Genomic DNA, 15278 nt, shown 5'->3' with positions numbered 1-15278 from the left:
TGTAGACTAATGGCTGTGAAGCCCCCACGGGACTGGACTAGGCCCTCTGGATATGGAAGACGGTTGTTTGGCTCTAACTGTTTGGGGAACACCCAGGCAGGGGGATCGGGATTCATCCCTGGTGCACGGGCGGGCTTCTGGAATCCGGTGCCTGTGGTGTGGCGACTTGTGCAGCCTTGGTGCAGTGGGAAGGGGCTTGGACCTCCCTAGGCTCAGTGTGCCGGGCTCTGCTGACTCCCCATGGGAGACCTTGATTTGGGGGATGTGGGGATGTGGGGTGGCTTAGGAGGGAAGGCTGGGAGATGGGAGGAGGGAGGAGGTGGGATCTGTGGGTGGTATGTAGAGTGAGTAGAAAATTTCTTAATAAAGAAAATGAAAAAAAAGAAAAAGAAAGGCGTCCTCAAATGTCCCACTTGTGACCCCTTTTCTCCTGAGAAATTGTTACACAAATTTGCACACTAATAATATGGATGTGCTCGTTTATTTTTACATAAAAAAGTAAATATTGGCTGAATATTTCCTATTGCCCAACCATATTTTTTTTAGAGTTGATCAATATTTTTATTTTATAATCAGTCATCAACACTGAGGACACCATTTCTCATACATATGTAGTACAAAACAGAAGTCTATTTTCAGAAACTGTTTTCTGTCCTGTTTCTGTAAGAACAGAAATCTTTGTCTGTACAGTAAAGACACTGAGGGTGGAGGTGATGTTTCAGTGGTAAAGGAACTTGCTGCCCATGCCTGAGCGCCTGAGTGCCAGCCCCAGGACCCAAGTTGTCCTCTGACCTCCACACATGCACCATGTCATGTGCATGCAGCACACACACCACACACAGTGTCTAACCGGGCCACAGTATTTCCAGCCGCATTTGTTGCACCCATGCAACAGTGTCAAATGTACATGTTGCATGATCAGAACCAAGGCTATGATGAAGTCACATGATGTTACATGAGCGGCCACTGCCAGAAACACCTCCAATTGATCACACGCTTAATTCAAAATTAATCTTTTGTTGTTGTATAATCAGAAACTTTTTACTGTTGCCGATTTTTTTGCACCCACACAGCCATTTAGTCACACCACCACATACTGGGTGGCCACACGGTTTGAGAAAGTAGGGTGTAGAGCGCCTCACTTTCATTCTTACGATTGCTGCTTTACGAAGTAGAAGGTATTTTTTCTGGACAGAAAAGTACAGAAAGGGGAGTTGATTTGTACAAAGTCACACGGCTGTTAGACGAGGACTCAGTATTCAAACACAGGACAAATTCCAAAGTCCAGAGTTTATCTCCCTGTTATGCCCAGATTGTGACCCCAAAGATTCCACCACAGACCTTAGGTACAGAATGCAAAAGCAAGGTTTATTTCTGTTTACAAGCCGCGGGCAGGGAAGCTCAATCCAAAGCACTCACTCTAGTAACCGTGAGGCCAGAAGGAACTTGCTTTTTCTTTGTGTGGCTAGCTTTTTAAAGGCAAAATCCACAAGCCCTTCAGGGGGGTTGGGGGAGTTTTGCACGGGTGCGACTCGGATTGGTTTATTTTTATCTCTGTTCTCTTTTAATTGGGTGAGGGTATGTAACCTTTGAATTTACTGGTTGGTGGTTACAATTTATTACTTTGGGGGCAGTCCAGCACAAGTCCCAGGCTTTGTCCTTGAGCCACCATGGGGGCTGGCTGGCCAAGCACGTACTGCACATAACTCTAAGTTGGTGAGGGGCCCCAGAGAGTAAACATCTGGCTGAACTTTGAGCAACCAGAGTACGCGCAGAAAGGGAGCTACTGCAAGGACTATGTCTTTTGTTCATGGCCCTCTCAGAGACTGCTTGCTCAAGTCTCAGGAAACTGAAATTGAGGCCTGATCTCTGAGAGAAGACTGAGCAGCCTGTTATGGCATCTGCTTGGTCCTTTCATCCCTAGTTAATTTCCAAAACTAAGAAATTAAACTCAATATTGGTCAATGCCTGAGCCTCACTAGAACTGGAAATGGTGTCCCACACCACTGATCCCAACACTCAGGGAAAGAGAAGGGGCACAAGTTCTAGGCCAGCCTAGTACAGAGCAAGTTCTGAACCAGCAAGGGCTCCCTAGCCACTAACACACACACACACACACACACACACACACACACACACACACACACACACACACACATTACTGTCTTTAGTTTTTGAGCCACCTAACTGGAGTGTTCCTCCTAGCCTCAGAAGTCACAAGACCGTACAAAGACTTTTTTCTAGTGTTGTTGTCTAGTCTAAATTCTCTCTGTGGCAGAACCCGCCCCAGGCATCCTCACCCAGAGACAGAGGCTTGCGGGCTCTTGATTAGATCTTTCATGATCCCATTATGATGCCAGGCCCAGGCTGTTGCCATGGCACCCACAGGACTCAGGGCTGGGGGCACCTGGCCTGCCCAGAAGCCCACTCTTACCTCGGCTCCCACCACACTTCCCACCTGCTGAGCCCCCAGTCTTCATCATTTAGGTACCCAGGGACCCTCCACGCCCATCCCCCTCCCTGCAGCTCCACCCTCACCCTCAGAGTCTAGGTTCACTTGGCCTGGCGCTGAACCATCCCTGCCGCTCAGACCTGCTCCCCGATCACCCTTCCTTTCTCACTTTGCACGGAGACTCTCCTCTCCATCCTTCCCACCCAGTGACTGGCCCTGACTCTTCCCGCCACACTGCCCTCACCTCCAACTCCCTAACCCTTCCTTCCACTTGCTCTCACACCTTTACAAACCTCTTCCTGTTCTTCCCACCAGCTGAGCCGAGCCAGCCATATCACACTATGGAGCCCGGAAAGGAAAAAGGGACAGCGGCCCCTCACCAGCAGAATCTAAGCCCAAGATCTAACATGAAGCCTGTAATGATGAATAAAAATCTGCATGTAGGGAGAAAAAAGAAGAAAGATTTAGAAGAGCTGAAGAAGGAAGTGACTATGGTGAGAAAACCCAGAGCAAATTGCCCTTGACACACCCCTCAGCCTTCACCCCGACCACGGCCTTCCACATCCAACCAGAGAACAAAGCGCTTAGCGGGGACTCTCCCTTCCCACCTCTTCCCTCCTCCCTGCACGTGACCTGAGGTCACCATCTCACCTTGACTACTCTTCTGTCCCCTCAGGATGATCACAAGCTAACGCTGGATGAGTTGAGTGCCAAGTACTCTGTGGACTTGACCAGGGTGAGTAAGAATGGCCGGAGTGAGGCAGAGGTTCTCACTGACTTGCAAGTGACCCCCTCCCCCCAACTTCAAACCCGACTTTTTACCTCTTACCCGCAGCCACGCCAAGTTCCACAAAACTCTCCTTGGAAAAGATGGCCACAGTAACTCCCCCAGAGAGAGGCTATAGGTAGATAGGATAGCTAGTACAGATAGTTGGGGATATGCCTTTGTTTATTCTCTGGACCTGTTTATAGTCTTAGGATTTATCAAGGACTCCAGAGAGCTTTTGCTTAGGTAGAAATAACATTATCAGTATTTGCCATAGTTAAATTAAAACTGACCAATTATTTCCCAGTTCATTTACAAATAGAGTAGTTGCTGGGAATGTAGCTCAGTGGTAGAACATCTGTAGGGCCCTGAGTTTGATCCCCCAGAGTTGTGAAAGAAAGAGAAGGAAAAAAGGAAGTTTATTATAAACTAGTAGCAATAATATTTTTGACCAAATAAGTATATTTTTTCAAAAAATTAGTAATCTTATAATTTACAAATCTCTTTAATGTCTATCTTCCTAATAGAAAGATCTGAATTCTCATATGTTTTGGTAGTACATCTGGTGGGATACATCATGAAGTCTTTGGAAACTGGAAGTGTTAGCTTTCCACCAGTATAACAAAATATCTGGTGGTTTGAATGAGAAGCTCCGTAGGCTCACAGGTTTGAACACTTTGTCCCCAGTTGGCAGAACACTTGGGAAGGACTAGAAGGTGTGGCCTTGTTGGAGGAGATGTGTCACTGAGGCTTTGAAATTTCAAAAGTCCCGCCACTCCCAGTTAATGCTCTGTTTTAGGCCTGTGGATTAGGATGCAAGCTCTAGGCTACTGCCTGTCTGCTGCCATGCTCTCCACCGTGATGGTCGTGGACTCTGACCCTCTGCAACTGTGAGCCCCAGGACACTCTTTCTTGTATAAATTGCGTTGGTAATGGTGTCTCTTCACAGTAGTAGAAAAATAACAAGACAGAGACCAACAATGTAAAGGAGGAAAGACTCATTCCGGTTCACAGCTCTGAGTGTTCAGGTCATGGCCTCTTGGTGCCACTATTTCTTTTTTATTTTATTTTGGTTTTTCTCTGTGTGGCTCTAGCTATCCTGGAACTTGTTTTGTAGACCAGGCTGGCCTCGAACTCACAGAGATCCACCTACCTCTGCCTCTCGAGTGCTGGGATCAAAGGCCTGTGCCACCACTGCTCAGCAGCACCACTATTTCTGAGCCTGTGAGGAGGAAGGAAGGATTTGATGGAACAAAGCTGCCCACCTCAGGACAGACAGGAAGATAGAGGAAGAATCTCAACATACCTTTCAAGGGTACCTTCCCGTGGCCTACTGCCTCCACCTAACTTGTCTAATGTCCGTACCATCAGCTGGGAACCAGGTCATTTGGGGAACACTGAAGAGTCCAACCTTAACATCTACCATACATAATTTTTTTTTTTTTTGAGACAGTACCTCACTATGCAGAACAGGCTGTCCTGGAACTTGCTGGCCAACCATCCATTCTCAAGAATGAGTGAAGAAGACGATGATTTAGTATTGTTATTAAAAACTTTAGACTTATGGATCCCTGGAGAGTGTTGGAGTGTTGGGTCTTTTTGAGGAGAGGCTAAGGGAAGAGCTGATAGGTTTTGGTAGATTCTATTGTCACTTAACATAGAGGAGAAAGCGCAGACGCGTGTGCGTAAGGCTTGAATAAAAATCTACGCCCTTGTGTCTTTAGTTTGATTTTCCCTTGTTTCCAAACTGTATAGCCAAAGTGTGAATGCCCGTATGTTACCAGCGTCATGGATCATAGCCCCAGCTAGGCTGGTACACCATAACCATTTCTATACGCTTGTCTCCCAACTTGAGCTCCCTGCGTGCATCCTTTAACTTCACTGATTGATGACTGATTGATTGTACCTATGTTGACGTGTGGGGGTGTAAATAGGCCACCACATGCACACAGAGGTCAGAGGACAACTTGTGGGATTTGGTCCTCTCCACCCTGTGAGTCTAAGAGTTGGACTCAGGTGGTCAGGCCTTGCTGCATCCACCCTTGCTCCGTAAGCCGTCCCACCAGACCCTTGGAGTGGAGACCACGCTTATTCATAGTGGTAGTCTCAGTTCCTATCACGCTACCAAGCTCCAAGGTAAAGTATTCAAGTTCAAAAGGCCTGCACACCAATTCATAAATAAGTGAACAAATTAAAAAGCTCTATATAAGCATGCTAAATGACACCCCTTATACGATACAAATTCTGAAATCCTACCTTTTCGAGGAAGAACCTTGAGGAGGATGTTCAGAGGCCTGCCTTCGGGAGTAAGCCTATCCTTTGTTGTAACATCCTCCTTTCTTGTAACTTGCTTTCTCTTCATCCCTTTCTTCTCCACACAGGGTCATAGCCTCAAAGATGCCCAGGACATTCTGTTTATAAATGGACCGAATACACTAACGCCTCCCCCGACTACTCCAGAGTGGATCAAATTCTGTAAACAGCTGTTTGGTGGCTTCTCCCTCCTGCTGTGGACTGGTGCCTTTCTCTGCTTCCTGGCCTATGGCATACACCAACATTACGGCGAAAAAGTCAACAAAGATGACGTGAGCTTGCTCATCCTGTACCATCCAGTCTAGTCTGCGGCTAAGCTCCTGAAACTATTTTTTTTTTTTAAGATTTATTATTTATACAGTCTGCATGTATGCTTGAACACCAGAAGAGGGCATAAGATCTCATTACAGATGGTTGTGAGCCACCATGTGGTTGCTGGGAATTGAACTCAGGACCTCTGGAAGAACAAGCCAGTGCCCTTAACCGCTGAGCCATCTCTCCAGCCCCAAGCCCCTGAAACCCTTATGTTCAGCAGCCTGAGACTCCCAAAGTCTTCTGGTTCAAATCCCCAGTAGTTCAGAACTTTCTAGGGAAGTTCTTGGTCCATCTTGGTCCCCTGCAACCTCTTATCTAGAAAGCTCCTGGTTCAGCTCCCTAAGAGGTGTCATCCCACCAGTCTCCCCACCCAGCTGCCATCACAGCGCTTTGCAGCCCTTTCCTCTGACTCAGAACGTCAACCCTTTCATCTCTCACTTTCTGTGGCTCATTATCCACCGCCCCCCTTCATAGGGAAAGGAAGATACACATTCTCTGCCTGGGATTTTTCTGACCACTCACCACAGTAGCTTAGGTCCCCATGACTAGGAAGGACTGTCCCTGATTCTTCTCGGCCCCTCTGCCCTGCAACTCAGTCCTATGTTTTCCTCCATCCAGAGGAAGCTGTTCATCCTTAAGGATGAAGAAGGGGAAAAGGATGTACTAATGACACTCTCTTCCCCTATCTCCAGCTGTACCTGGGTATCGTTCTCGCTGCCGTGGTCCTCATTACCGGCTGCTTCTCATATTATCAGGAGGCCAAGAGCTCCAAGATCATGGAATCTTTTAAGAACCTGGTGCCTCAGGTAGGTAGGACTTGTGTAGGAGGACCTAGTGAGGGGAAGTGCAGATTGTGCCCAATTGTATAATCACTCAGTCCCCTGGAGACTGGAACCCACTGTGGGTATGCTGTGTGAGGCTGGTAATGAGGGGGCCTGGAAATTACCAGGAGAAAATGTAAAACTTAGGTGATACCACCAAAGAATTGTCTAGTCTAAAGTGACAATCCGAAAAATGAAGAAAGACCCTCCACCACTCAAATAAGAACATTCTACTAAAAACAACAGGGAGAGGCCGGTGGATATGCTCACATTAAAGTCAATGAACCTGTGGAAATGTTCCAGTTTAAAAGAAGCTAAAAAAAAAAGATATGGGGGTATGAATATCCTGGGAAAGGTGTAGGTCCTGAGCCTGATGCTGTGCTGGGAGACAGTGCCTCAAAAGACATGTTGGGTCAAGTGACAAAAGCTGAAACGTAGAGAGCAGATGTGAGCATTGTTGCATCGATGTGAAAGCTGCTGAAACTAACCACTGAGCTGTTGTGTAAGAGGATAATCTAGGGGCCAAGAGATGGCTCAGCAGTTGAGAGCCCTTGCTGCTTCCTTGTCCTGGCTAATTTTATGTCAACCCTGACACACAAGCTAGAGTCATTTGGGAAGACGGAACTCTGTTGAGAAAATGACCCCACCAGATTGGCCTGTGGGCAAACCTGTGGTATGTTTCCTTGATTGTTTGATGTGGGAGGCCCCAGCTCACTGTGGACAGGGCCCCCACTGGGCTGGTTGTCTTGGGTGCTGTAAGAAAGCAGGCTGAGCAAGCCATGGGGAGCAAGCCAGTAAGCAGCACTCCTCCATGGCCTCCGCATCAGTTCCTGCCTCCAGGTTCCTGCCTTGAGTTCCCGAGTTCCTTGGATGATGGACTGTGATGTGGAAAGCCAAAGTGCCATAAATCCTTTCCCCTCGAAGTTGCTTTTGACAGTGGTGTTTATCACAGCAATAGAAACCCCAAGACTTTGCTCTTGCAGAGGACCTGGGTTCAGTTCCCATACCCTAAATGGTGGCTCTCAACCACCTGTGACTCCAGTTTCAAAGGACTTTCGTCTTCCTCCTCTTCTGGCCTCGTGGGCACCAGGCATGAATATGGTGCACATACATACATGCACATAAGTAAAAGAAATCTTTTTTTTTTTTTGAGAGAGAGAGAAGATAAAATAATTCTTAAAAAGTGAACATTCGTATTTAGGATAAATTGTCATGATGCATGTAACTTAGAGGCAGAAAAGGACAAAGCAAATAAGATGAAAAGTTAGTGGGTGAAGAGAGGTAAAGGTTTGTTTTTTGTTTTTTTTTTGGGGGGGGGTTTATAGACAGGGTTTCTCTGTGTAGCTTTGGTGCCTTTTCTGCAACTCACTCTGCAGACCAGGCTACCCTCAAACTCACAGAGATCCTCCTGCCTCTGCTGGGATTAAAGGCGTGCGCCGCCGCCGCCGCCGCCGCCGCCGCCGCCGCCGCCGCCGCCACCACCACCACCACCAGGCTTGAAGTAAAAGTTTTATAAGTGTGTTTGTCACTATTTTCATTACTGAAATCTAAAAATTATTTCCAAGTTAAATTTTTGTAAGGTATCTGGAAATAGTTGTGACAACAGATTGGAGTTCCTAAGTACAGGCTTAGATGCTTTTAAAGAAAGTCTCCAAAATCATGCAACAATCTTACCATGTTCTAGCCTTGTAGCCTAAGAGTTTCTTCTCCCGTTAATGTCAACATAATTGAAACTTTTCCTCCGGTGAGAGTTTTGACTAGGAACTTGGAGTTTATTGGGTAGCACTGGTTGCCTAATATGCCTCCCCAAACAGGGCTTTTGTCACAGCTCTGTGTCTGGGCTGCTGCTCTGATCTGGGCTGACTTTAGCCTGTGCTAGGTAGAAAAAATATAGGATAACCTTATTCACTCCTCTGGAACTTGAGTTGAAATGATTGGGTTGGTTGGGGATCTGGCTTGTTCACGGGAGCAGAGGGGTTCCCAGGAACCGCAGCGCAAACCTTAACATGAAAGAATTTTTTAAGCCTTTGTTTGTACCATATTTGCTAACATCTTCTGGGTGGCGGGGGCGGGGATTACATGGCCAATTCCACATTTAGATTCCACATTTAGGAACAAAGAGATAGATGCTACCTCTTAATGGAAAGGCCACCGAAGAAGTCACATTGCAAAGGTTCTGCAGACAGGAATGGTCATCAGCCAAGACCCTTTCAAGACTATCTTCTGTGGCTAACACAGAAGAAAGGAGATAGAAGTGGAAACTTCTAGGGTTGGAGCAGGTTAGGCAAGGCAGGAAGCTGCACAACAATCCTACATTATCTTCCGACAGCAAGCTCTGGTAATTCGAGATGGAGAGAAGATGCAAATCAATGTAAAAGAAGTGGTTTTGGGAGACCTAGTAGAAGTGAAAGGTGGAGACCAAGTGCCTGCTGATATCAGGGTTATCTCTGCACAAGGATGTAAGGTGAGGAGATATGGAAAGCTACAGGAGGGGGCCGAAGCCAACATGTGGTTCTAAGGTATGACGAGGACCTGGGCTGAGGTACAGGAAACATGATCTTATTATTCAGAACTTTGAGACTGTGATGAGGATGGCTTGGAAGTGAGACAATAAGGTGCTGGGAGAACATGTGTTCATCTCTGTATGTTAGTGACATGACAGTTATGACAGGTAAGGTGATGCTGTCTTCATAAATGAACCTCTCCTATGCTTGCCTTTTAACCTGTCCTCCTCTCCACCCCAGGTAGACAACTCCTCCTTGACTGGGGAGTCCGAACCCCAGTCGCGCTGCCCTGATTGCACCAATGAGAACCCTCTGGAGACCCGGAACATCATCTTCTTCTCCACCAACTGTGTGGAAGGTAAATAGTGCATCATACATGGTACTGACTCAAAAGCAGAGGTGGAAACAAAAGGCGTTTAAAGCCTTCTGTTGCTAAAGATTTGGGAGTAGGAAGACTTACCAAGTTGGTTTCTCCATCACTCAGGAGCTTGATGACCTTTGGCAAAAGGTCAACGCCACCATTTCCAATATTGCATGCTGATAATACTAAACATTGTAACCGATAGAGTGTGGACTATGTGACGTAACTACAGAATGCTTAGCGCAAGGTCTAATACACTGTAAGTGCCCTATAGCTGTTGACCTTTGCTTTAGCTGGTGGAGAGACTAGTTGATATGCTGAAAACAGCACAGAATGGAGGAAAGTTATCCATCCCTGCTAGAGCATTCTCTTAACTTCTTTTTACTTTCCGGAGAAAGATATCAACAAGTGTCTCTCTAACGTTACCATTCAAATGTTGGCTTTGTCCCTAGAATGACAGTAAGGCATCCCTGAACCAGGAGCTGGTTCTGACCAAAGTGGTAACAAAGGACTTGACGTCATTACTCTCTCCTTTACCCTTTTCCCTTAAAGAAACCTAAATATGCCCTGGAATCCACTTGCAAACCATTACTAATGCTTAAGAATAAATGTTTTATTGTCTAAAGATAGTTGCTTTTTGTTTGTTTGTTTGTTTTTTTGTTTTGTTTTTTTTTTTTTTGGTTTTTCGAGACAGGGTTTCTCTGTGTAGCTTTGCGCCTTTCCTGGAACTCGCTTTGGAGACCAGGCTGGCCTCGAACTCACAGAGATCCGCCTGGCTCTGCCTCCCGAGTGCTGGGATTAAAGGCGTGCGCCACCACCGCCCGGCTGATAGTTGCTTTTTGCTGAATGCATAACTGCATATAGTTACAGTGTCAACCACTATAAACATTTTTTTTCTGATTCTCACAGTATCACACACAAAACTCTAAAGTTCAAGGAAATTACATGCTCACCATATTTAAGAGTATGACTCAACAGAAAAGAGGAAGATTAGCAATTCTAATGCAAGTCTGTCTCCAAAAGCCTGTTCTTCCCTCCACTCTACCCAGCACTGAGACTGCTAATGACCTCTCTACATCAAATCATTTAACTTGAAAATACCTTAATAATCACTATAATGTTCAATGGACATTAAGGAAGAATCCAACCAGGAAAAAAAAATTGTATCACGTGATGTGTACACACTATATAAAATATATAAGTAGTTGAAGAACAGAAAAATGTAAATTAACAAGATTTCTCTAAAAACGCTGGATTTCTGCTGTTACATTTTAGGAGGAAATTTGCTGAGATTTATCTTTCTGAAGTAGGTTTTCTTCATCAGCTAAGTATATGCTGCTGACAAGAGGTTTGGGGAAGACTGGATGAGGGTATTCTGGTTGAGAAATGAGGCTCTATCCGGCTGAAAGGGATTTAATAGGAGACCAACAGAACCTAATGTAGCCAAGAGGGTAGAACGAGCTAGGTTAAGCTAAGGAATTTTGTGTTTTGAAAGGTCAGACCTCATTATGTAGCTCTGGCTATTCTGGAACTTGCTCTGTAGACCAGGCTGGCCTTGAACTCATAGAGAGCCTCCTGCCTCAGCCTCCTAAGTGCTGAAGTTAAACAAGTGTGATCCCATGTCCTCCAAACTAAGGGATTTTTGTGCAGCTTGCTCAGTAATTTTCTTTAGACCAGTTTCCCCTTTAACCTTTGCCCTAGACCAATTTACAAATTAGTTACATAAACACAGCTTAGCCTTGCCTCCTAGCTGTCATGGCTATGGACCTCGATGGGCGGTGGCACAAATGCCTCTCTGTGTTCCCAGGCTGTTAGGGAGCCTGAGCCCTTTCTCCGATGATACGTGGAAGGTATATGAGAGAACAGTCTGGCCTAGGATGCAGGATACCTGTCAATATCAGGCTTCCTTTTTTTTTTTTGGTTTTTCGAGACAGGGTTTCTCTGCGTAGTTTTGGTGCCTGTCCTGGAAGTCACTCTGTAGATCAGGCTGTTCTCAAACTCACAGAGATCCACCTCACAGAGATCTGCCTCCCGAGTGCTGGGATTAAAGGCGTGTGGGCCACCACCATCTGGCCCAGTTCAGAGCACTTCTGTTAACCAGTTCAAAGGTTTTCTGTAGGGTGCTTTACATTGTGACCTTTTCCAGAGTCTCCTTCCCCATAATACTGTTCTGATCCAGCTGAGAATTGTACTCCTGGACTTTTTTTTTTTGAATAATTTACTTTATTTTATGAGCATTGGTGTGAAGGTGTCAGATCCTCTGAAACTTGAGTTATAGACAGTTGTGAGCTGCCATGTGGTTGCTGAGACTTGAACCTGGGTCCTCTGGAAGAACAGCCAGTGCTTTTAACCACTGAGCCATCTCTCCAGCCACCACCACCACCACCACCCGGACTCTTTTTTTTTAATATTTTATTTTATTTTTATTTTTATTTTGTGTGTGTGTGTGTGTGTGTGTGTGCCTGACTCTGTGTACATGTCCCAGTGTATTCAGGAGCCCAAGGAGATGAGAAGTGATCTCCTTGAACTGCAGTTATAGATGGTTATGAACCATCGGTTAGGTCTGGGAACCAAGTCCAGGTTGTCTGCAAGAGCAGTGAATCTTTTTATGTACTGAGCCATCTCTGCAGCCCCGTGCTCCTAGACGGTTGCTGCAGGTGATCCTAGAAGTAGAGACCCCCAGCTGCTCCCTGCCCCTGTGTGTATGGGAGCTGCTCCTATTGCGTCACACTTACATTTTATACTGGTTCTCAGGAAATCTTTCAGTCATCTGAATGGGAGAATAAAGCTGAGTGCCTACTACATACCCAACCTTGTCTTGTTCTAGGCTCTTTTGGACATATTTAATTTCATAGCTTTGTAGGTACTTTGCTCTTCTTCTTCTTCCTCCTCCTCCTCTTCCTCCTCCTCTTCTTCCTCCTCCTCCTCTTGCTTCTTTAGACCAAGTCTCACACTGTAGCCCACACTGGCCTTGAACTCAGGGCAATCCTCTGGCCTCAACCTTTCAAATGCTGGATTTCTAGGTGTAACCTATAACATCTGAGATGTGCTTCATCCCATTTTGAGCGTGAGGAAGCCTGAGTTTCAGAGAGCATAGTACTTTGTCTCAGGGAAAAGAGACAGCTGTTTAGAGAGTTGACCTTTCTGTTTCTAAAAGAAAAGCTTTTTCTAGGAGTGTCTTCCCTTGGTAATTCTGTGGTGGGAATGACAGGCACTGTGGTAAAGCGGGAAGAATGGTTTTAAACAGTCTTGTTCAAGCTTGTAGGTGAATGTCCTGTACCACGTGTGGGTAAAGTCAACCAAGATGTCCAAGGTAGAGAGCAGGGCGGGTGGGGAGAAAGGGCCCTGGAAAAGGCCAGGGCACAGCTGTTATGGCCTGGGCTACCCAGCAGAGGTCAGACTAGCTCTAGCCCGGAAAGCAGGGAGGGGGCTCCTCAGGCAGAGTTTCTCAACTACTGACTGACACAGAGGACTAGAGAGCTAGTGAGCGGAGAGGAGGGCTGAACTGTGCACTGTAGGATGCTTCACAAGCTTTGTCTTCCACCCTTACTTTTCCAGTCTGTACAGAATCCTGTGTCCTACTGTAGGGATTCCCTGTCAGTTCCCCCAAAACTCAGTCCAATTTTGACACTAACTGCCTCAAAATAGCATCAGATGAGGGCTCAATCCCATGGGACTCTTCCTACTTCAGACTCTAATCCAAGTAATAATAGGTTGTCATCCATACTTCTGACAGATTGACTGTGAACTGGGATTCCCAGGACTTCTTCCTTGGGGCTCACAGAGCTCAGGGAAGTACTCGGCCTGCATTTCCCATCTATGACAGTTGATAGGATACCGGGAACACCCAGATGGGAGACACGCATAGGGGATGGTATGTGGGCTTCTGTATCTTCTCTGTGTGGAACTTTTGCGCCCTCTCTGAGGGTGCCATCCTCCGGACCCCTCCATGGGTTGCCAGTCTGGAAGCTCTCCAAACCTGGTTGTCTTGGCTTCTTAATAGGTGTTTTATTACAGAGACATGAGTGGTTGTATCATTTGCCATTGGTCATCAACTCAACCTTCAGCCTCGCTCTTCTTCTCAGAAGTTGGGCTGTAGAGCTGAAAGTCCACCATGTAACCACGTAGTTGGTTTCCCTAGCAACTCCCTCCTCCTGTGGCTAGCCAAGAACTCACCAAGAGTTGCCTCATTAAAACAAAAGGTCCTCTTACCACCTAGGGAATTCTATGGCATTTTGAAGCTCTATGCCAGATATTTCTATCATTCCAGAAATTATGAAGTGTTAGGAACCAACTATGATAAGAAAGATTCTCCTAGCAATCCAATCTAAGGGTTTTAAGGAGTTCTATGTCAATAACGGGGAGGGGGAGATATAATACAGGCATTTCTTTACCACAGTATGGGATCACAGCTTCTTCCTTCCTTCATAGGAACAGCCCGGGGTGTTGTGATTGCTACCGGAGACGCCACAGTAATGGGCCGAATTGCTTCACTGACATCTGGCTTGGCAATGGGCCAGACCCCCATTGCTATCGAAATCGAACACTTCATCCATCTGATCACAGCTGTCGCTCTCTTCCTTGGTGTCACTTTTTTCTCACTCTCACTGATCTTGGGCTATACCTGGCTGGATGCTGTCATTTTCCTTATTGGCATTATTGTGGCCAACGTGCCTGAAGGGCTGCTGGCCACTGTCACTGTGAGTAAACAAGGTGGGGGTTGGCCTCTGGGCAGTCAAATAGCCCGAGGGGAATGAAATCTCTAGTATTGAATTTATTGTTGTTGAACATCTTAAGTGTGGGGTATGGATACAGGCATCAGAAGCAACTTAGTTCCCAACATTACACTGACTTCCTCTACCCGTACCTCTTTCTCCTCAGTCAAAGAGGAAGCCAGACACAACAGAGAAAAAGTGCATTCTGGTCTTGGGTGAACTGACTGTTAAACTTGGCCAAATCACTTAAGATCTTCGGGCCTCAAGTATTCATTAGTTTTTAGAGAAAGATTAATTTGGAATTACGGAATCCTACTGGAAAGGACTTCAAGGCCATTTAAAGTCAACCTTTGAGCCATCACTGAATGTCCTCTATAAAAATCCATGAAAGATAATTGTGGGTTGTTTTTTTTCTGAGAATGGAGACCATAGCTCCTCCTCGGCTCAGCCTATTTTGCTCTTGGATCACTTAGTTAAATTTACTGCATTGAGCAGAAATATGATTCCCCATGTCATCCTCCTTTTCCCAACCAAAATAAGTTGATTCTCTGTCTCCGATGTTCTAGCTCCCCTGCCCCCTTTGATGCAGTCATCATGTCCCCTCAGATTCTCCAGGGAACCTTTTCCTTAACCATCCTTCCTGTGACAAGATCTCAGCTCTTTGTCCCCCTGACAGCTTGTTTGGGGTACGCTCTAGTTTTTCAATAGTCTTCTTAAAATAGAAACGAGAATAACACTTAGGGGTGTGTTTGGACCAGTTTTAAAACATCAGGACTAGTGATTATAATTCCATAACTGGAATTCTATACTTACATATCCACAGCACAATAATTTGTTAGCTTTTAAAACAACCTTGCGTTCAATTTATGATTAACAAAAACTTTCTGGTTTAAATGATTTCTCAAGGCTTTTCGGTACTGTGACATTCTTTCTCCATGTCATCATTCCCTCCTGCCCAAACCTTTCTGAAATTACTGGCAAAATGCCTGGTCCATACACAGCACTGTATACTATAATAAAACATTACCTAT

The 15278-nt window shown here is 45.8% G+C and overlaps 1 protein-coding gene across 1 annotated transcript in view; it reads left to right on the top strand.

The window, feature by feature from the left end:
- Positions 1-15278, top strand: part of Atp1a4 (ATPase Na+/K+ transporting subunit alpha 4) — a 50233-nt gene that overhangs the window by 12012 nt on the left and 22943 nt on the right. The window contains exons 2-9 of the mRNA XM_052736512.1: positions 2773-2817; positions 2900-2946; positions 3129-3188; positions 5600-5803; positions 6539-6652; positions 8997-9131; positions 9412-9529; positions 13964-14232. Of these exons, the coding sequence (XP_052592472.1) occupies positions 2773-2817; positions 2900-2946; positions 3129-3188; positions 5600-5803; positions 6539-6652; positions 8997-9131; positions 9412-9529; positions 13964-14232 (992 nt within the window). The remainder of the gene's footprint in view (positions 1-2772; positions 2818-2899; positions 2947-3128; positions 3189-5599; positions 5804-6538; positions 6653-8996; positions 9132-9411; positions 9530-13963; positions 14233-15278) is intronic.

Source organism: Peromyscus californicus, unplaced genomic scaffold (assembly GCF_007827085.1).
Source record: "Peromyscus californicus insignis strain IS unplaced genomic scaffold, ASM782708v3 Scaffold_14__1_contigs__length_90479793_seg_2, whole genome shotgun sequence".
Classification (NCBI taxonomy): domain Eukaryota; kingdom Metazoa; phylum Chordata; class Mammalia; order Rodentia; family Cricetidae; genus Peromyscus; species Peromyscus californicus.
The sequence above is the reverse complement of the archived record's forward strand: the minus strand, read 5'-3'. Positions and strand labels throughout refer to the sequence as shown.